The sequence below is a fragment of the Musa acuminata genome, chromosome BXJ1-6 (genome assembly GCF_036884655.1).
Source record: "Musa acuminata AAA Group cultivar baxijiao chromosome BXJ1-6, Cavendish_Baxijiao_AAA, whole genome shotgun sequence".
Classification (NCBI taxonomy): domain Eukaryota; kingdom Viridiplantae; phylum Streptophyta; class Magnoliopsida; order Zingiberales; family Musaceae; genus Musa; species Musa acuminata.
In genome coordinates this window covers 2,682,850-2,704,659 of record NC_088332.1, presented here as the reverse complement: position 1 = coordinate 2,704,659, position 21,810 = coordinate 2,682,850, and the positions used below count along the sequence as shown (strand labels likewise).

The 21,810-nt window shown below is 39.3% G+C and overlaps 2 protein-coding genes across 4 annotated transcripts; both read right to left on the bottom strand.

Moving 5' to 3' along the window:
• Nucleotides 1-3,199: 3,199 nt before the first annotated feature.
• Nucleotides 3,200-7,291, bottom strand: LOC103986608 (protein ALP1-like). 2 transcript variants are annotated; one of them, XM_065185923.1, is made up of 3 exons: nt 4,717-7,291; nt 3,894-3,965; nt 3,200-3,542 (listed from the first exon to the last, which is right to left on the bottom strand). In XM_065185923.1, the coding sequence occupies exon 1, from the start codon at nt 7,225-7,227 to the stop codon at nt 5,893-5,895; it is 1,335 nt and encodes a 444-aa protein (XP_065041995.1). In that variant the 5' UTR covers nt 7,228-7,291; the 3' UTR covers nt 3,200-3,542; nt 3,894-3,965; nt 4,717-5,892. The 2 variants fall into 2 exon arrangements, with proteins under 2 accessions (XP_065041995.1, XP_065041994.1); XM_065185922.1 differs by lacking the exon at nt 3,894-3,965.
• A 1,122-nt stretch (nt 7,292-8,413) lies between these two features.
• LOC135675605 (transcriptional elongation regulator MINIYO-like) lies at nt 8,414-21,547 on the bottom strand. Of its 2 annotated transcripts, XM_065185921.1 has the most exons (11): nt 21,238-21,547; nt 20,257-21,148; nt 17,083-17,210; nt 15,548-15,735; nt 14,617-14,722; nt 14,272-14,535; nt 13,460-13,645; nt 10,479-11,851; nt 9,545-10,382; nt 9,031-9,240; nt 8,414-8,938 (listed from the first exon to the last, which is right to left on the bottom strand). In XM_065185921.1, exons 1-11 carry the CDS (start codon nt 21,469-21,471, stop codon nt 8,783-8,785), a joined length of 4,575 nt encoding a protein of 1,524 aa, XP_065041993.1. In that variant the 5' UTR covers nt 21,472-21,547; the 3' UTR covers nt 8,414-8,782. The 2 variants fall into 2 exon arrangements, with proteins under 2 accessions (XP_065041993.1, XP_065041992.1); XM_065185920.1 differs by having other exon boundaries at nt 9,545-11,851.
• Between the last annotated feature and the right edge of the window lie 263 nt (nt 21,548-21,810).

The window sequence follows — 21,810 nt, the reverse complement described above, 5'->3', positions numbered from 1 at the left end:
CGCCGCTGGGTCATCTCTCTTAGTTCTCATCCATCTTCAAAGAAACATTGAGACTCGAGTGGTACTCATTTCCGACGCGCACCTGTCTAGTTCTCGGTGGAGCCCAGCTACAGGAAAACGGCTCTCTCCAATCACATGAGAGGTAGAACAGAGAGGGAAAACAAAACGAGATAATGAATGTCTACTTGTGATGTCGATGGTATCAATTTTGTCCTCAGTGAGACAAAATGGGGGCTGGCTTTAGGAGCTGCTTCTTTAATGCCTTGCTTTGTCTTTTGGCAAGCTTTGGGTGTGTTCTTGTTTTGTTTTGGTTGCCAAACTTTTTTGTTCCATGCCACATCATCTTCTTGCTCTTGGATTGGGTTATATAGATAAGGGACATGCTTTATTATGTTAAATAAAATAGTGTTTTTGTATCCTATTCAATTTAGGTTTTGCATATATATATTTTTACAAAACTTAAAAATCTAAATATACATCATTGTGATTAATGTATTAGTTGATTGTTGGCATAGTGATACTGAAAACTCTTAGCAACATTAATACAAGTGCAGGTTTTCATGAGATATTTAATTGGTTACCGTAAATCAATCTAAAATTCTAGAGTTAAAAGATCTATTTTAACTAGTATGATTTTGATCATGGACTTATTAAACATTTATGATTTACTCGTATCTAAAATAATCTTTATATTTTTAAAAATATAACATACAATATCCTTCTATCAAATTTGAGTTAACAGACGTTAGAGTTTACTTACGTAGAATATCAACTCACAATAAATTATCAATATAATAACATAAGTAATTTAGGATTAAGATCCATTTTAATCATGTGATTTTGGCCATTGATATTTTAAACCATTATGATTTTCTCATATTTAAAATAACCCCTATATTTTTAAAAACGTAATATATAAGTTTCTCTCATTAAATCTGAGTTAACAGATGTTAGAATCATCTTACGTGACATGTTGACTCATAATAAATTATTAATATAATGATACATATAATTTAAATTAAAAAAACTGAGACCTCCATTGATGACGTTAAGAGATGTCGTTATGGAAGTGACCATCAATAGTCGCACCAAATTGCTATTACCTAACAAGGCATAGGAAACTCTTGAACTCATCGTCAACATGGAAGACGCTACGTGCATACGATGATATGCTAGGCAATAGCAACTTGGTGCTGCTACTGGTGATTGCTTCCACGATGATGTTTCCTCCCGCAATTGATAAATGTCTCAATTTTTTTTAACTTAAATTACACGTGTCACTATATTAACGATTTATTATAAGTTAGTATGTCACGTAAGAGAAGTCTAATGTTTGTTAACTTAAATTTAACGGAAGAAACTTATATGCTTCGTTTTTTAAAATATAAATGTTATTTTAGATACGAGTAAATCATAAAGACTTAAAATGTCCAAGGCCAAAATCATAAGAACTATATGTTATGTTTTTGAAAATATAAAAATTATTTTAAACATGAGTAAACTATAAAAACTTAAAAGTTTTATGATCAAAATTAAAAGAACTAAAATTGATCTTAACCCTAAATTCTATTATCCTTTTTTATGTATAACTTGTATTGAATTAAGTGAGACAACGTAAATCCAAAAATGTAAATATTGCACATATAAGAATCAAATATGGAGTGAGATAATCTGTTCTAATTTCGTTTTTGAATTAGATTACTATAATATTTAAAATTTAAGTTGTTAAGAAACGTTTGAACATATATTAAACTCTAACCATTATTTAGAGAATTGTTATATATATATGTTATATAAATTATTTCCAAACTTTGAGAGGATATATTGCCACCCACCTACCATTAGTGACCCATCATTATTTTATTGAAGTCATGTTCTACATGAGCTAAGTTACTTGTTCAATTGTGAAGCCAAGTTGGATCTGTCTTACGCTTCAATATCTAAACAGGAAGAGGAATCAAAACTATAAGACAAGCTGGAATAAATAATGTTAGGTACATGAATCCGCATCATATGTTATTTTCTTAAAAATATTCATATTTTAGGTATTTTTCAAAAGATATCAATCTTCAAATATTTTATCTAAATGTATTATTGAGGTACTAAGAATACTATTAATGTTATTTAAAAATATTATAAATAATATAACATTATATCTCTTTAATTATAATATCATATTTTTTATGTTTATAATTAGTTTGGTTAAGGTTAGGAATTCCTTTTAATCATTATAATGTTTTCGATTAGGTCTCACAATATTTTTATTGTGATAACTAAAACACTATAACATGCCAAATCACTCTACAAGTTGAAATATTTTTTTAGAGTAATTTAATTTTTTTAATTAAGAATTCAGTTTGAGAAAAAAAATACAATAGAAAGTAGTAATTGAAAAATACCTAAAATGTGAGCATTTTGTAAAGAAATCACCAAATAAACATCTAGTTTATGGACATTTATAAGTCTATGCATAAGCACATCAAGCATATCTTACACTTCATTTGATCATTATAATGGTTAAGGTATATACAACTGTTTCAAAAAAAATTCTCTTTTTTAGAAATAAAAAATATAAACCATAAAATAAACATAGTAAATGGATGAGTAACTATACATAATCTTTGAGAAGATAGCATTTGGTAGAAAGTGACAATGGTTAGAATATTTTATGCAGTTCACACACCATCAGGTTATTGAGACAACTGCAGTTCTCAAATCTACATCACATATCTGAGAAGAGGTTAATGAGAAGCATGCAGCTCATTATTATAGTCTTTTGGTAGTCACATCTGTCTACCTCCACTGTCCAAATCCAAGTGGATCATTTTCTCATTATAGGAAAATCATAGAACAAAACTAAATATTGTATATAATCTTGACAAAATGTTAGAATTTAATATGTATCATTCAAAATATGCACCAATGAGGACTGGCATAGTCTCAGACTCAGCAAAAGAAGTTTCATCAGGACCTCCAAAACTTAGGGCAAGTAAAAGACTAATGCATCTTTGCTACCCAAGCTTTGATCTATGTCATGATCAGTAAATTTTGAAAATTTAAACAAAAAACAATACCTGGAATTTAAGAATTAGGAAAAAAAATCTACTAGTACATATTCCTCTACCATAGCTGTTCTCTTTCGAAAAGATGCAGTGCATTGGAGAAGCAAAATTAAAACTACAAGTATCATGCAACTTGATTAGAATGTACAATACCAACTTGATTGCATCCTTAAAACTATAGGAATCATGCAACTTGATTAGAATGTACAATACCAACTGAGAAGTGATGCTGGCATGTGTCCAGCCACATATGACAGAGCAGGTGAACTCAACAATTGCAGAAAACAATATGAACCAAAATGATGAAATGTGAAGTCTTATGACACACCCCTCTAAGATGGATACTCTGATGACATATGAAGCATTAGTAGAAAACAAAGTCAACAGACCTAATCAAAGTGCACATTCAAGTAGCCTTGATTACTGCCTTCGAGTAGTAAAGCAGCTTTACCAGCAGAAAATATCCTTTAAGTTGAGCACCTGCAATCTCAAATAACGTTATCGTGTTACATGTATTCAGCAAAGAAAACATGCTAATTAGCTACTCAATTGTTTCGAGTCATAAAAGTCCTTCCAGATAACTATCATCGTCAAGAGATCCAAATAAAAAGTCCTCATTTATGAACTGGCAAACATCGAATAAGTACATATAAAGATACGATGAAACATTCTATCAGTTCCACATGATTTAACAAAATCACATCCTAGGAATGAGACAGCTACTTTAACATTTTTGAATTTGAATTTTTGGAAACATAACCATATCTAGCAAGCATTTCTGCACTTTTTCAAGTAATGTCATTGTACATTGTAAAACATAATTTCTCAAACCTCATATACGCAGCAACTGTACTGAACAAAATGTTCATGAAGTAGTTGATCTCATCACGTTTACGCAATATTCTGATGACAAGAAATGTTGAAACGATAAGAAAAATGACAAACATAAAACACTTTAACCATACTATAATTCAAGTTTCAAAGCTTGAAAACATGGTGGAGCAAAGAAAATCTAATTAACTGAAAAACAATCACTTTTACTAAAAAATAATAGTCTTTAAATGGCACGACCGGATGACAGCAATTATGGTCGATATAATTGTAATGCAATTGATTGGTAAAGTCAGTAAAAAAACCAAAGAAGATATGGCTAGATCACAAGCATCTAAATCAGTGACAACAATATAATGAATTATGCTAGGCTAAGGGCATCTTCCAACAAAAATATATTCATTTTAATATCCAAAAAGAAAAAAAATGAAACAATCACCCCCAAGTTGTTCTGGTTAGTCATTTGGGAAAAAGGACAGAACATGAGATTGGATGCCATCGATATATAAAGTTTAGACATCATGAATAGACAGAGGCAGGAAAAATAGTCCAGCACCACATACAAACACCTTGTCATGTAAGTGAAACCGTAGCTGATAGTCTATAAAAGAGATGCTCAGCATGATCCAAGGAAGCTAAGAACATGGAACAGGAATTCTTAACAAAAAGAGGCAAGACTACACCAAAAACAACTATCAAGCTTACAACGGAAAGGCAATCATGCAATTACATTGAACATCATAACAAGACAAATCAAAACATTTCAACTCAACCACGTATGCTCTTCAACCTAATACAAAACCGATGCAAAAGCTTCAGTTACCCATTCAATGGCTTCCCTTCCCAACTTAGCTTTGGTTCACGGCACGAATTAGGGCTTGCTAATGCGAGCCTTTCTTCCGTTTCTCCATGGGCAGTTCGGAGCAGCCATGAGACCTAAAATAATCACCATCTTGCCAGGAGCTTGGGACGAGCCATCGCCATGGTTTTGTTTCTTGATGTTGAAAGCATCTTGGTCTCGATCCTCAGAAAGCTCTCTCTTTTGGTTATCACCGGCCTTCTTCCCGGATCGCGACTGCTGTTCCAACAAAGATCGCTTCTTTCTCTCCGCATCCGCTGTCTCGCCCGACACCGACCCGGATGTAACATTCCTCTCTCCAGTCTCACCTATAATGGCGGCAGGTTTAACTGTAGCTTCATGAGTGTTGAGGTTACGCGATTTCGACTCGCTTTCGGCCTCCGTAGTTGATTCGCCATCCAAATTCTTGACCTTCGAAACAGCCGCGCTTTCCAAATGCCCATCTTTGCAAAGTACAGCTGGGTCGTCCGCCGCTTTCGGAATGGGTCGCTCAACCTCACCACATGCATCCACCCCATCCGATCCCTCCGTCGGGGACTCCGACGAGCCCGCCCCGTTCGAGACCGGCGGAATCTCCGGACAGACGAGTGCCTCCGGCGTCGCCTCGTCAAGGCAGGAGCCGGAGTCTGACGGGCCAGAGGCGTCTCGAAAGATTGGGCTGCTTCCCTGCGGGAAGGCTCGGCTGGCGAAGACGCTCCGCCGCCTCGCGTTGGGGCCCCGGGTCGTGTGCTTGGTTCCCATGCGGAAGGGGGCCAATAGAACCCTAAGGTTTTCGGGAAGTCAACGAACGGTAGGCAGAGAAGAAGGTAGCGGAAGAGGCGTCGTGGATAATGACTCTTTAATGGGCCGGTCCGGGCCGGGCCGGGATGTGAATCTAATGTCGCATGGCAGGTCGGTTTTCTCGTGCAACGTTTTGGTAGGCTATATTGATCGTGCAACCCGAATAATGAAGCACGAGGTTTCGAAGGGATAATTTATATTGGATCAGAATGCTTGCACCAAATAAATGATGGATCTTATCAGTGTTTAACGTGAGAAAACACTTGGATCCACCTCCACTATATATATATATATATATATATATATATATATATATATATATATATATATATATATATTGCCCTTACGGTCCTTGGAAGCCTATAAGAAGGACGTTCCTGAGAGCCCATGGTGGAAAAGGTTGTGGGCGATGCTATCCCTGAAGTGAATGGCGCTGAAGGAGCGGAGGCCGTTGTCGGCTACCATCTCGTCGTCCAGCAGCTCGAACCGTAGCTCCGGCTCCATCTCCTCCTTCCTCATCTCGCATAGGTTGTGGAGGACGCAGCAGGCCCCCAGCACCACCGGGAGATCCTTCAGCTTCACCTCAGTCCTCTTCTGCAGGCATCCCCACCTCCCCTTCAGCCTGGCGAAGGCATCCTTCGCCACCCGCTGCACCGCCCCGACCTTCTCGTTGAAGGCGTGCTGCGCCCAAGTCAGGTTGGCCTGGGCGTAGGGGACGAGCACCCAGTCCAGCAGAGCGTGGCCGGTCCCGCCGACGATCCATTGGTTGTTCAGGAGGCCGCTGTTGGCGCGCTGGTAGAGTGCTGACTTCTCGAGGACCTGGTCGTCGGGCATCGACCCGGGCCAACCGATGCAGACGTCGGTGAAGACGCCGTCGGGGTCGACGACGCCTTGGAGGGTGACGGTGTAGGAGCTCTTCTGGTTGCGCTCGGTGTGGCGGCGGTTGAAGTAGGCGGCGACGCTAACTCTGGGGGCAATGACGGGGATATGGGTGGTGTACATGGCGCCGACCACGTTGGGGATTCCGGAGAGGGCCTCGAAGCGGGCAGCGGCGGCGGCTGCTCCGGCCGAGTCGGGCCAGGCGAGCGACCGCAGCATCAGCACGTTCCGGATGGCGGCGCATACCTCGAGCACGAGCTTGTGGCAGGTGGAGATTCCGAGGCCGAAGCGCCGGGAGACGAGCCGGAGGGGCTCGCCGGTGGCGAGGCGCCACACGCATACAGCCACGCGCTGCCGCACGGGGATAGCGGCGCGGAGCGCGGTGTCCTCCTTGGCCACGGCGGAGCCGAGCTCGTCACAGAGGAAGTCAAAGGTGGCGCGAGACATCCGGAAGGCGCGCCGGAACTCAATATCCGGGAGCTCCGGGTCGATGTACCGGTCCCACCAGTCGCTGGACCGGTCCCTGACCCATACCCGGCGCTGCTGCTGCTGGGGCTGCGGCGGCAGCAGCTCCGGCCTCTGTAGCGCCTCGTCCTCCTCGTCAGCGGACGACAGCGAGGGAGAGGAGGACTCGGAGGGCTTCGAAAAGACGTGCCGCCGGCTCGACGAGGGGTCATCCACCCGAGGGCGCTTCCCGGGGTTGGGGTCCATGGCCGAGGGGGCGGCACCGTCGTTGAAGAAGGAGAAGTAATAGGAGAAGAGGTCGTCGTCTAACGGGGGGGCGGCAGCGGCGGAGGGCTTTCGATGAGCGGTCATGAATGAGTCTTCCAGCGCCGGTAAGCTGGTGATGAGCCTCGGGAATGAGAGGCTTCGACAGCGAGGAAGCATTCAGTATATAGTTGCGGCGAGCGAGAGCGAGACAGTGAGAGAGAGGCCGCTCGGGCGTGGCGCGTGCACGCGGTTGGGTCGTCCCGTTCACCTGGTTCGGGGAAGGAGAAGGGGAGTCCCCGCGGTTCGCTCACGCGGGTACGTGGACTGGTCCAGTTTCCCTCCGCCTTCAGATCCCCACGTGGCCAAAAATCCGGCCGTCCGTTGGCGGCGAGGCCCCCGCGTGGACGGCTGCACACGAGGATGAGAGTTCGTTGACAGGGACCGGCGCAGCGTTTGGTCGTGGTTTCAACGGCGAGTTCTTAGACCGAAAGGCCGCCGAGGACAGAGAAAGCCGGACGCTGTGGAGACGTAGCAAAATTCTAACCGTTCCCGCTGTGTACCCGCGTCATGATTCCATGGAAATATAGATCCACGTATGGGTCCCGCATCTGGTTCGCTCCCTGCAGCCGTCGTAGGATGAATGGGTGCGAAGTACAGGTGAACACGCTTCTCTCTTCGTGAAACTCGTGTGGCGCGAGAGAGTGCTACCTTGTCATTGGAGGATCGACCGCGTCGATGCGGGCCGCAATATGAGAGAGGCAGTCACACGTCAGGCAAACAATAAATTCTTCCGTACAAAACCGTACGCTCCTTGCGGAGCGGTGATGACGTGGCACACCGGTGATCCAAATCACAAAGGATCGGTCTCTGTGGACTTCATTTACAAATAATGACATCATAATTAACAATATCACTAAACTAAATCCCAAAAAACGACTTGCTCGATGGCTCTTTCTGTCGCTTCTCCTCCCTCCCCCTGTTTCCCACGTGTTTGGCTGCTGTCGGCAACACGTTGCTCACGTGATCGGCGTTGGTCTCGGTCCTATGTCTCCACATGGCAAGCATCAGCCGCCGAATAAGTGATTCTTGCTCCCAAGTCTGTCCATTTAAAGCATGATCGAAAGTCAAAAGGCAAAATTAATTGATACTATGAAAAAAGATAACGGACGAAAAGATTTTGTTCCCATTTCAACCTGATTGCAATGGTGAGAAGAAAAGCTATCGATTGATGTTACAGCCACAGGCATTCTTCTGATGGAGCAAATAAACCAATGCATTTGGATGCGGAGTGTCAATCTAACCTATCTGCACAAGATATCTTTTCATATTCTGGTAATGTAATTTCAGTACCATTTGATAATTTTGTTACAAAAATGTTCCGGACCACTGAACAAACAGCTCTTCTGCAACCTATCTGTACATCTTTTGTGAAAATTTCTTTAACCCGAAAGATACACAATTTTAAGGTACATATATGTTAAGGTAGTGTAAATCATTGTACAGGGTAGTAGCTTGCAAACATCGATGGAACAACCATGAGCAATTGTCGCAGGCAGTCGTTGGCCAGAGGACAATGATTGCAGAAACAAAACTTCATCCAGCAACCACTAACGGTGGCACAATGGTACTCGAAATGAGTCAGGACTTTGATCTTTATAATCTAACCCAAGGACTCCAGCTTCTCCACCATCACCAAGAGAGAAGAGTTTCCGTCGCAAGCTTCCTTCAGCACTACCAATCTCCTGGCAACTTCAGTTTTGTAAGTTGGCTCTTGCGAAAACATTAATCCATATCGAAGGAGAGTCAACAGCATGGTCTGTAAAGATGAAAATTAGATCAGTTATAGAGACCCAGACCCAGCATTGATATGGTATGTCTCAGGATACCCGATACACAACGTTTACTTACCTCCTGATGTGGCTTTTGTGAATAGCTTCTTAAAAGAGATTTTGCTAACTTATTTCGCATAGCTAGCTTCTCAGATGCACTCGTGTTGAAAATGAAACAAGAGAGGTGATGCACTGCCAGCGTGAAGCTAACAGATTCTCTAGAGGAAGCTTTTTCCAGGCATCCGGAGGTCCATGACTTTGCATATGCCTCCAAAATCTCTTCTTTGTCCTGTAAATTGTATTTGGATGTCAGTTACATGTTAGAAAAGGCAAAAAGAGATGGCATGTTAGCCTGCATCGATCCAGCACAAGAATATGTAGGAAATATCTTCAGATGGCTGAGGCCCAGTTGCAAATGGTTCAGAATGTCAAATTTTCAGCGAACGCGTTGGCCACAAAATGGACAGACAAATCGATTAGTTCAGGACAAGAAGCCCCTCAGCAATGATGATTTATACACAGGAACTTACAGATCCAATTAGTCAGATCACAATACAGGAGAAATTAATCAACCATGTAGTTCGAGAGAGTACCTCAACAGGTTCCAGGTAACCTTCGGCACCAGCTATGCATTTTCCTATTGGTGGTAAGAGTTCAAGTGCATGGATATTAGATAGTGCATTCCACATGGCAAGCCTGACACTGGCTTCAACAGTTCGATGTAGATAAACTGCTACTTGCCGACCATAGATTATGTCACCATATGACATTGCACAAAACTGCTCAACGATATCCTCAACAAATGTATTGTAGCTTTCATGAATTGTTGTCTTGAAATTAAGAACTTCCTGGCTGCCACTCACTTGAGCTTCAGATGAGGAAGCTACAAAGTCTCTATATTCTTCATCTTTGCTTGTCATATTTCCACATTTTAGTTGATCAATGTGCTGACCATACATATCTTGCAAAGTTTTAAAAACATTCCCACTTCTCTCTTCCCCAAGCACATCCATATTTACATGCAAAGCCATAGATAAAGCATGTAATTTCCAGACCAAGGGAATGCCAGATATCAGAGAATCTCTGGATGTAGAGCACAGAAAAGAGGACATGACTTCCAGACCTAGAAGAAAAAACAATCCACTTTTTGCAACATCAGCAGGTGAGCATGTGGCCATTTTCTTTAAATCACCCATGATACACACAGCACTGAGAAACCAATGCATAGGTAATGGCAATCTCTGGTATGCCCACTCTACCAACAAACCATTGCTAGAATGATCTCTGGAAACTGCAGCATGTGGTTCTATTTCCTCATGAATTGTTTCCAAAGCATGACTCCTCTTATGTATGTCATCATTATGCACTTGAGTGGCAGTCTTCCTCTTGGCAGTTAACCACCTTTCTCTATAATAGAGTTTCAAAATCTCACTGAAAAAAATATAATCCTCTTCACCATACTGCCAGTCAGATGCATTGGAAAACTTCATATGATGAAGGAAATGATTCACACAAAAACCAAGATACCTCAGCACGGGAAGATGGAACAAATAATCCAATGCCTTATCTAAGGTGGCTTCATCCCCAGGTCCTGCAAGCAAACATATCTCAAGCATGGAATTTATTCTCTGCAGAGTAATGGCATTATCAGGTCTAATAGATTCGACTTGAATTGGATCATTCTCAGACACAACAGGGATGATATTATACAAACTCAAAATCAGTTGTGAATCTATTTGTGCCAGCAGCACATTCAAGGACCAAAATCCTCCACCACAAGAACCCCAGCCAAATCCAATTCCAGGTGCAGGTCCACCCCTACCAAACATCTCAACAGACTGCAGAACTTGCTTTTCTGAGGACAGAACATCTATAAACAGAGTGAGAACTTGCAAAAGATCATTTTGAGCAGACCTAATGATACCTTCTTCTAGTGTCTTTTCAGGTAATCCCAACATACCCTCTGTGAATGACTGACCATTGTTTATAGTTTTGGCTCTCCGAACATGCTCATCAACTAGTTGAGAAATCTGGACTAATCCTCGAAGACAACTTACTGAAGATAATGATACATCAACATTCTTCTGTTGCCTCAATAAGCAAAGGACTCTTGCAAGAGATCCATTTTCAGTATAAAAATCTTCAAACTCATATTTGCTTGAACACAAGATATCCAGAAATCCATTCTTTATAATTTGAAGGCCTATCTTGAGAACAAAATGGCGCAACCATGGCAGAGAAGAATTTTGTTTATCCATCTTTTTATGGGTGCATGGGAAGGCAAATGCCCTATCAAGTATACTACAAAGCATATGAAGAACTGCTGAAATAACCCATAACAAAGAAGCCATAGGTGCAACTTCAACATGGCTCATGCTCTTCTTCGGGTCAGCAATAAGTGAAGATATATAAGGTATATCTCTTAATGATAACCAACTTACAGCCAGGTCAATCATTGGAGAAACATGGTTCCAAGACCAAAATTCTGCCGCATAGATAGAAAAATCAATAGTTTGTTTATTTACCTGATCCATAGAATGAAGATTAGGTAGCCTTTGAGCTAAGGCCTCCAGAACTAGGTATGCTTCCCTTGTAATGGAAGTGAATTCACCCAAAATGTCATTTCCAATTATCTTGGTAAATGTAGGAGGGTTAAGCCATAAACACATAGCAGGGAAAAAATCTACAAAGTATGTAATGCAGAATCCATATTGGATAAAGACCCTCCACAAGCGTAACTGTTCGACCATCAAGGCTGAAGTGAGTTTACAGTACTCCCTTCCAGATTTTACCCAACTCTCAAGGGTAAACACATTTTTGTACCAGTGCCACATTGCCTGTTGAAACACTCCATGTTTCACAAAATCTAAGCATACTCGTTTGTTCGCTTGAGATAAAACCTACATACAGAAGAAAGTTGCTTAATAACAATATCATCGTGTCTGAAGCAGCAACCTGTCTGATAAAAGATCAGAAAAACAGTATGAAATCATCATTTTCCAAAAAGAATCCTCAATCGGAGAAATGTAAGAATGAGATTTCAAAATTAATGAAATAAGGTCAAAAGAATGCTTATATTCAATAGCACTAGCATAAGACTGAAACTTAGATAGGGCAGACAACACGTTACAGAATTTTATTATACAAGTTACAGATTATGCAATAGAGGGATCAGACATCTCAATACTCAATTGACTAGGGTAACAAAGGCAGTTACAAGGCTGACTTGAACATTAATATGCAAATCTGAATATTATGAACTTAAACAACTTTTTCTAGTGAACTGACAACTTTTATAGAACTAGCTTCCTCTGAACAAGAATAAATTCCTAAAAGACTACAAACTAACAAGGGCAAATAAACATCATAGCAGAGTCAGATAACCAGCTTCAATGAAATAACATTGATTTTCAGCTGTGGTTGGAGAGTTTGCATATGAAGACAACATGTACACTGTCAGTTGTGATGCCCATACAAGTTAACGCGAGTGTTTAATCTTGTGCTTAGCTCACGCTTCAACCAAAAAGATGTGTAGAGTGTTTGCATATGAAGACAATATGTACACCGTCAGTTGTAATACCCAAACAAGTTAAACACAAGACCCTTCTGTCTGTACTCCTAATAATAGGTTCCGAATTCTCTGTGAATGAGTATATTTGCTTAATGATCTAATAGTTTTTAATCCCCATCATTAGCTCCCAGAATAGAGGTAGTGATATACAGAAACCAAGCAAGTTAGTTCACTGTACTACAATATACAAGAAAGTTGCATCACAGAAGAATTTCAAAGCAAATGACCCTAAATGTAATCATTCTGGATTAACAAAAGACATCATGAACACTTCAATTCGCTCTTCTGTATACCAATAAATGTAAAATAAGCATCATTACAGTCCATGTTTGCTTTACATCCATAAGCATGATAACCACACTGTGCAAACTGTTTGTCATTCCAGCATTCATTGTTTATGGCATCATGAATCAGAAAGAATATCACATAAATTAACTTGGACCATATGACTAACCAAAAATACCAGTTTGCCAAACAAAGTTTGTGTAGCAATAGTACCCCACATTTCATGCATATGCCTATGCTTAAATTGGTGGCTGTATAAAAATATAGATATACAAATCTCTTTTAATGAGAAGAAACAGAAAATGAAGAATTATGTGGTGATAAAAAAAATTTCACAGCATACTACTATAACAGTATTACACGACTACATCATACAGTCTGAAAACATCTTATTAAACAGAAATACAGAAGCGGATACAATCTATTTTACTGTAACATAAAGTAGATAGAAAAACATAATCAACAAAAACTGACTTAGATCTAAAAATAGCAAGTGCAATCAAAGAATGACTAAGATTTATTGCCAAAACTAATAATAAACATGAAGTGTTTTATAGTTTACATACTGCTCATAAGATCATGCAGAATTTGAGATTCAAAAGAATATATCATCCAAAGGAAACATATCATTTCAGTCGAGCCAGGATCTAACCTTCAAAAGAAGAACAGCTTTTATCTGGGATGGATATCGTTCCACATCTTGCTTGGTGAATATCTTAACAACCGTTTGGATAAGGTTTGGGCACTTCATAACTGCATCAGCACAAGTTGGGGAGTGTCTGGCTACAGCAACAACTATAGAAACAAGGGACTCTTCTAAAGCTGGAAGAGGGTCCATCTGAATCAACAGAAAAATATTTAAAAGACACAAACCATTGGGAATTTTAAAATTTTCAAGAAGGAAAAAATTGATGATGGGAAAAGAACAATGAGCCAAAATTCACCTCCGCTTAATATGGACTATCGATATAGAATTTTTGCTTCAGAAAATAAAACAGAAATAAACAAGAAAAAAAAAACCATATCTAGCATATACACATTCTATAGGCACCATCAAATCACGAGATCTTAATCACAAACACTGATGAATTGTTGTAGTCAGGGCTGATCTCTAATTGTCTCATGTAAATTTTATGCATTTATTTAAATTACTTTGCTTATTTGGCAGCAACAAAGTTAACAATAAAACTAATGCTGGTTACAACATGAAACCATGATGTTGTGGTATAGCTGCCTACTTAGGCTACTAAATTAGTTTTAGTTCACCAAAATATTTGAAGTACTACCAAAAAAACTCAAGGTCCTATTTTAATCCCCAACATCCTAGAAAAAAAACAAACTGCAGCAAGTCATCTAGATCAAATTACAAAGAAAAGGGGCACAAACCTACATGAACTGTCTGATGTCATGATATAACAATATGCAATCTGTAATGTAGAAAGCAGACATTCATAATATGCTAACCTCCAAAAGATAGCAAATTCTGGGGAGTACCCCCATCCTAACAAGGCCAGAAGCAACATCTTGACCTGCCACAACAACATCATCTTGAATTGTATGTTGCTCTTCATTTTCATCATCTTCACTATTCTGTTCATTAGTAAGGAGAATGTTTGAAGGTTTTGTGTTGTACTTCCAGTATCCACCGTGAAGAAAACCACCATCAGCATCAGGTCTACTCCGAAATACAGGAGCCATAAAAGTATTCTTCTTACTAGTGGTTACTTTCTGCATTTTAACAGAAGAATGGGTAATATAGAAAACAACAGATAAATTAAAAAACAACTCCTAGAGTAATGTAAGTTCTACCTCTGCAGTATCAAAGAAGATCTCATTTATGTCAAAGCTCAATATGGACTGAATTGTCTTGCAACAAGCCATTACCACAGAATCATGGTTATCATCCAAAGCAATCCTGTAGATGAGCTCAAAGGATTAGAAACTGAGACAAGTATTCATGTACATGACACATTGAAATTTGTCAAACTCAGATATTATCAAATATCAATAAACAGCAACTAACTCATACATGTTTAGGAAAAAAATAGAATACTAAGTAATAACAAGGTTCCAGCTACTGCATCACAATAATATTAAAATCAATGCAGTCAGAAAAAATATTATTAATACAGAACCAATGTATCCACTAAAACAGAAAGTTCTCTACCAATATTAATCACCATGTGGTTTAGCATGTCAATCAACATATTCTTACAATTATTCGTTTTATACATTATCTCATACTGTATGAAAATTCTCTGCTGGAGTTTTACTGCAATCAGCAGGAGCCAATAAGCTATAGCCTACATGAAATATAAATCCAACAAACTCAAATGTCATTGTCTGATCCCATTACGCAGCCTTTCCCATTAGAGAGGAACTAGGCTGAGAGGAATCTTTCAAGCATGAAGAAGCTTATTAAATGCATTAAACATATTTACTTGAGCGACTCTCAACTTAGTCTTGAATTATAATTCACCATGAAGAAACATCATAGCAACCACAAAAAAATCCTTCATCCTTACTAGGAATCTAGACCAGGGAGGAATATAGATATTCAAACTATGTTCATATCTAAGAAAATGTGTCAAAAGAGAAAGCTGGAAAAACCTATGTCTGTGTATAAAGCAAGAATATCAGAAATTCCATATAAAACAACATAAAAATACTTTAAAACACAAATCTTGAAACTACGAATTTTTTTCCCTAAATCTCAGTTCTGTAATTGCTAAATTTTTACCTTAATGAAAGAGCCATCTGAGGTTCTGGACCAAGGACAAAAGCCCAAACAGCTTGCCAATCAACAAAATAGTCGACAGGGTTTGTTTTTCTGACATGAGAACAGTTATCCATATGTTGTAAGTTGTGTAAAGCCTTGCTGAGTACAGATGCTAGCAGCTTCAAGGCAATAGCCCGCTGTCCAGGAATCTGGAGTTGAAACATGTAAAATGATTGAGATATTATTTGAGAAGAATATCACCATTTGAAAGGTATGGTAAGAATACAAGCATAATAATCCTGATACTTGAATTAAAATATCGGTGTATAAGAGGTATGCACCATGCGATGGTAGTGGTAATCCAACAAAAAAGTCTTTTATGCAGAAAACAAATAATAGAAACAAATTGTGTAATAGAGATCCAGTCCATGAAAATGAAAAATAGACTAAATGTGGCATGATTCAAGAAATAGTAGTAGTTCTTTCCAAGAAGTTGCATTTTACAACATTATTAATAGTACTAATAATCTTTATCTAAATATGGAAATGTCTTTTCCATATTTGAAGAGTTTGTGATAATAAACACATTCATTAATAATGTTAACTTAAAAGGATGACCTCTAAAGCTGTGGTGTCTCCCTTGACACGCAAAATAAGCATATGTTGAATGGACGTCCACCTTGGCAGAGAAGGCTTTCTGTCGATTAAATATTTTGGGGCTTCATGTCATTGTAATTTATAGCATTAAAACAATAATAAAAGTCCTTAGATGGAAGTCTAGAAGATAATCCAAAAGTATCTCCCATGCATCTTTACAAAGCAATAAAGAACATCATTCCTCCTTAAATCAATATCTTCCCAAAGTAAGCAATATTTTGAACATGGCCAACCAGTCAACAGCTAGTTTTTTACTTGTATAGATGGAAAAAACGAACTGAAATTAGATGACTGCATTTCTGGATCAATTTCTTCATTAGTAGTCTGAGAAAAAAACTCAAACTCTGCATGAGAAGAGTTTACTTGGCTCTACTTGTCAATGTTAACAACCTTATCCCTACAAGTAGAAAAAATTGTTTACTTGACTCAAACCCTAGTCACAAGGGTTGCAAATAAGCACTTTACTGTAGTTCTATGACACCCCAAAAGAATCTGGGAGGGAATAAACACTTCTCCTACCTTGAGTTTGATGAGTTGAACTAGTTTCCATTAACAAAAAAAAAAAGACAGAAAAGGATGAGTTCAGCAACACTGATCCTGTCATGATATGGAGCAACCACTCTCACTGAGCCTCAATAGGTTATAAAGCAACTCAAAGTTAGAAAATGAATCACAATGACTACCCTTCATATCTATCTACACAATCAATCCATCATGATTCTTCCTTGATCAAGCATCTTTGTTTTCTTCATGGATGAATAGCAGATTAGTCCTATACTTAACAAGAAAACAAAATGGAGCTGTCATTCTGGCTTTACCCACAGAGCAGAAGAATCTGTAAAACAAGATGCTAAAAGAATCACTTTTTCTTAAGCTCAGGAAAGTGGCTGCAAACTGACCATACTCCTAGTGAGTGCTACTGCCTCATGGATTGTGTACCCAAGAGCAGCAGGATCTCCCTCAGTTCGAAGCAAGTCACGCTCAGCTACGTTCTCAACACTACAAGGACCCACGTCAGGCTTGTCACCTAATAAAAGGAAAGATAGCCACAAAACAACATCACCACATGGTTTAAAAAGCAAAGGAAAACTACCAAGCCAATGAAGGAGTAAATAGAGAGATAAGTAAATGTACACTCACAATTAGAGTGGATAGATTTTCTAGAACTCATTCTCGAAAAGAAATACAACAAAAACAACAACGATAATGACAAGGACACATCAGATGAGCATAAGTGCATGCTCACAATTCAAGCGGGTAGGTTTTCTAGATTCGTTCATAGAAAAGAAATAGAACCAAAAATAACAATGAAAATGGGAAAGACAAACCATAAATGATAAACCCCATCTATCAATTGATGTGTCCTTACCCTAGTGTACTAAATAAATGATAATTTGATTTACAAAAAAAATTAATAATGTGTCCTTGACATCTAAGAAATTGAGTACCACCTTTCTTATCCCTGCCATGTGTACTAGTTAAATAAATGGTTTGTTGCTATTCACTGACAATGGCAACCATAAATGGCAGTTATTTATTGAGAATATATATTCAAATCCCAACTACTTTTGGCATAGGCATTCCTTTCTTTCCATTTGAAGACCAAACAGTGTCAAGCTTGCTTCAGTTATGCTACTGCATCAACTGGTAATGGAGTCAGGACGAATTGATATAAAAAGAAGGGCTTATGGATGACATATTTAACCCAAGTGGAGCAAATGTGGGAGAAGAAATTAGACAAATGTACAAGATGGAGAAAGATAAGAGGAAGAAGAGAAAAGTAGATGTAGAAGCAAGAGGGAAACAGAAAAGGGTAAGAAAATATTAGGCCAAAAAAATGAACTTCATAGGTGCATGTGGTTTAATAATGATATTTCTTATTTATGAAAATTTAGTTGGTTCTAATTCTATCTTAGAAAAAACAAGTTCCAGACTACGTAAAACTAAAACTAAATATATGATGTGCAAATTTAGAAAAATCAAGAAAAATTTAAGGAAATTTTTAAGATAAAAAAAGAGGAAGTTCTTGGAAGCAAATGGTTGAGACATTTTTCATATGTCATCCAGCATGAATGGAAGATTGCTAAAAAAATATTGCTCATAAAATTAAAGTAGGATGGTTTAATTGAACAGGAGCATCAAAAGGTGTCACTTAGCTTAAAAGAAAATTTTAATAGACAGTTGAATGACCATGGATCAACAGGACAGATCAATACTTACTGCATGATACATATACTGCACCATCCATGGACTGGAACATGGAGTGCCCGATTTCACTTGCAGAGCGAGCCACACTGCCAAACAAGCTAAAAAAATCAAGCTTACCACATGGTCCAAGCCCATTAGGCAGTAAGCCCGATTCCTTTTTTAGTTTTTCCCTGATTGAAATCTAAAAATAACATCCCTGGCATGCCATTGCCACCCACCACCCTTGATCCTACCAAATTGGTACTCCTCAATCATCGCCTTCTCTCCTCTGCTGCCTCCTCTCCGCTTCTACTTCTTTGCCACCCCCCATCCTCTACTTCTCTGCCGCCGCCTCCCTTACTCTTCTTCTCCCCTCACTCCACCCCCCCAAAATAAACCCAACCCCTCCTTTTCTCCCCTCTGTCTCTTTCCCTCCTTATTTGTACTGTGATACGTTAGACGTACCATGTGTAGGACATTGGAACTAACTGCGTCCTGTGCCCAAAACTGAAAACCATGTTATGGGCAGCTCTATATTATACGATACTTTACACTTAGGAACAAACATACAAAAGTTCAGTTACTGAGACATAGATGTTGAGATGAATATGTAATGTCCTTGGAAAAGAAAAAAACAAATTCAGATACATGCATTTGAAAGCAATTAAGAGTAGTTCCAACTGAGTATAAGATGAAGACAAAAAAATCTACAGTTGCATAAAGATATTTAAAAGATTATGCACCAGCGAGAAAAAGTGAACAATTTAAGATCAATGGTACAAGAGGAGGACAAAGGAAAAATTTATAAGAAATGATAAAAACAAATATGATGACTTGGTTTGACCGATGATATAAGCCTCCATAGAGCTCAATGGTGTGACAAGATCCATAGAGCTGACCACATATAATTGGGACCTTACAGGATGTCTAAGGATATGACGTGATTTCATTCTCACATCTCATTGCACTAAGAAATAGGTGCTTTCTTATAAAATCCAACTAGACTTTTACTTTCCTAGGTGCTTGTTCACTTCAAATAAGACTATAAACATTTTCAAAAAAAATGGAAAAAAAATTAACAGTTTAAACCTATTCCATCTCAAACTCTGTTTAGGACAACTAGGCAACCAAATTTGGATTGACGAAGGCTCATTCACAACCCAAAAGCTGAGTAAGTTGCCCTAAATAAGTTTGAACTATTTCCTGATCGATGAGACTCATAGATCAAATGCATCCCAAATGCAGTTTATCTTGATGTTTTTATTACAATAAAGAAAATTTTTTTGACAAGAATTACAGTAGCCAAGAAGTTACAAACTAAGGCCAAGAATTAGTCTCAACATGAACTACAGAAGACTTAAAAAAACCCCAAACCCTACAATATATCAATCTTTCACATTACCAACTACTTTCTTCATAGATCATCTTATTTATTGATTAAAAACAAAAGTTGGGCATACTAGTATTTTTTCTGTTAGATCCTCTATGGGACATTCCAGAGAAAAAAAAATTGAAGGGTACAAATTAAAATTAATAACTAAGTACATCCTTTCAAGAGTGGAATGCCACAGGAGAAGCAGAACAGCTGTCCAAAATAAAATTGTATCATGTTTCTTCACAGCAGTCAATCAAAGAATAGCTTGTGTCTTACCTTGCAACTCAAAGATTAAAAGGTTTGGTAGCATGCAATTAATTCAGTTTAACACACAAGTAAAGATATTTGTTTCTTATTATGCAATCTCCCTAGATAAACTGTTCAAAGACATATTGTTATCATTCGCCGGATAACCAAAAAAACCATGACTTTGCACACTGGAAGACAAAATCGTTGATACCAAGTCAGGTCATTTGGCAATAATTTATGCTACAAAGGGAAGAGAAAATACCACTAAGAATGTGCTGAGCAGAATCAATTTCCAAAACATTGCCATCCAGTGAAAACCTTAACGACCTAACCTTCTCAACTCTCTCACTCCAAGCCTTCCATGAGCTATTATTTGATATAGGCTTTGTACTCTTTCCACTTTCAGCCAGCTTGGTACTCACCAGCACCTGTTGTCCCTTATTCTGTTCATGCTCAATATCATTCCTGCTCCTTAACTTTTTCTGTCCATGCTTCCTCAGCATCTCTACTAAAGCAGGATCCATCTTCTCCATTATCTCAGCTCGTGCCTCTGCTATATCTTCCTCTGACATCTGCTTTAGCCGGGACAGATTCTCAGCGTCTATGTCATCCATGAGAGAGGAAGACCCTTGATTGTTGGCCTCGGTCATCTCTACATTGTTAATAACATGATTTTGCCCAGGCCTTGCAGGGACGTCATTTACAGCACAGGAGGAATCCAAATCACTGTCTCTTGGTGCATCAGACTGTAACTTCCCCATGATAGACTTTGGTTCAATCGTTGTGGTGATCGCTGCTGAAAAGTTTCTGTTCATCAAATCCCTCAGTGTCATCTCCTCACTGTCCTGCATATCAACATTTGGTGAAGAAGTCCTAGGGATAGCTTCCTTCTTTCCTTCACTTATAGCAGCACTGCTCTTCTTTACCTGAATTACTTTTCCAGCGTCAGCTTTTGCTTCCTTCTTGGATTGTGGTACAGAAGCATCATCCTGCGGAACAAATTCCTTCCACCTGCTAAAGTCGAGGGATTCCTTCTTCTTCCTCTCGATAGGGTCTGCAAATGACGCGATGGGGTCGTAATCGGTCTCATCCTTGTCTTCCTCCATGTCATCCTCCTCAGCGTCAACACTCGCAGAGCCGACTGGCGCCCAGTGCTGCAAGATTCCGGAAAAAGAACAGTGAGCGACATCGATGACGATGTCGACGAAAGTGGTAAGAAGGGTTTGCTTTTCCCCATTCCTACCGGACCATGGGATCGTTGGCGAGCGACGGGAAAGGGGAGGACGGTGGGACGGGGAAGGGGAACAGCGTAGGGCTTGCTGCTGCCCTCGCCGGTGGGGGGGAAGCCCTTCTCGACGATACCACCGACGAGGCCAGGCGCGTGCTGTAGGTCATGCACTATCTTCTTAAGGGCGAAGGCGGGGCCTCTGGGCTTGTTCGAGGTGCGGGACTTCTTGGCGGATTTCTCCGCTTCCATGGCGACGCTCTTCGTCTTCCGAGAGGTACCCAATTAGGGTTTATGACGTGCACCAGTACTAGCGAGTCCGAGGGCTAGCCATGACGGTGCTTAAGAACGAAGGGATCTTATCGGATCGGATCCAAATCAGATGCCCCAACATCCGATCCAATGCAATAAATCCATAGGTCACAATTATACTATGGATTAGAAAGAAATGTGTGTACTGTGAAGTCACACATACAAAACATGTTTATAACCATTAAGTAATCATCAAGAAGTCAAGTAAAATAGTTTGTTGAGATTATAATCAAGTAAACAATAAAGAAAAGCTAGTTATGTTCATTATTCATGTTAACG

Coding starts and splice junctions, on each gene's coding strand:
- LOC135675605 (XM_065185920.1), bottom strand. CDS start 21,471: ATGGAAGCGGAGAAATCCGCCAAGAAGTCCCGCACCTCGAACAAGCCC. Junction 14,723..15,547: donor CAGATGGCTCTTTCATTAAG/GTAAAAATTTAG, acceptor GCTCATCTACAG/GATTGCTTTGGATGATAACC. Junction 13,646..14,271: donor GAATTTGCTATCTTTTGGAG/GTTAGCATATTA, acceptor CTGTTGATTCAG/ATGGACCCTCTTCCAGCTTT.
- LOC103986608 (XM_065185923.1), bottom strand. CDS start 7,227: ATGACCGCTCATCGAAAGCCCTCCGCCGCTGCCGCCCCCCCGTTAGAC.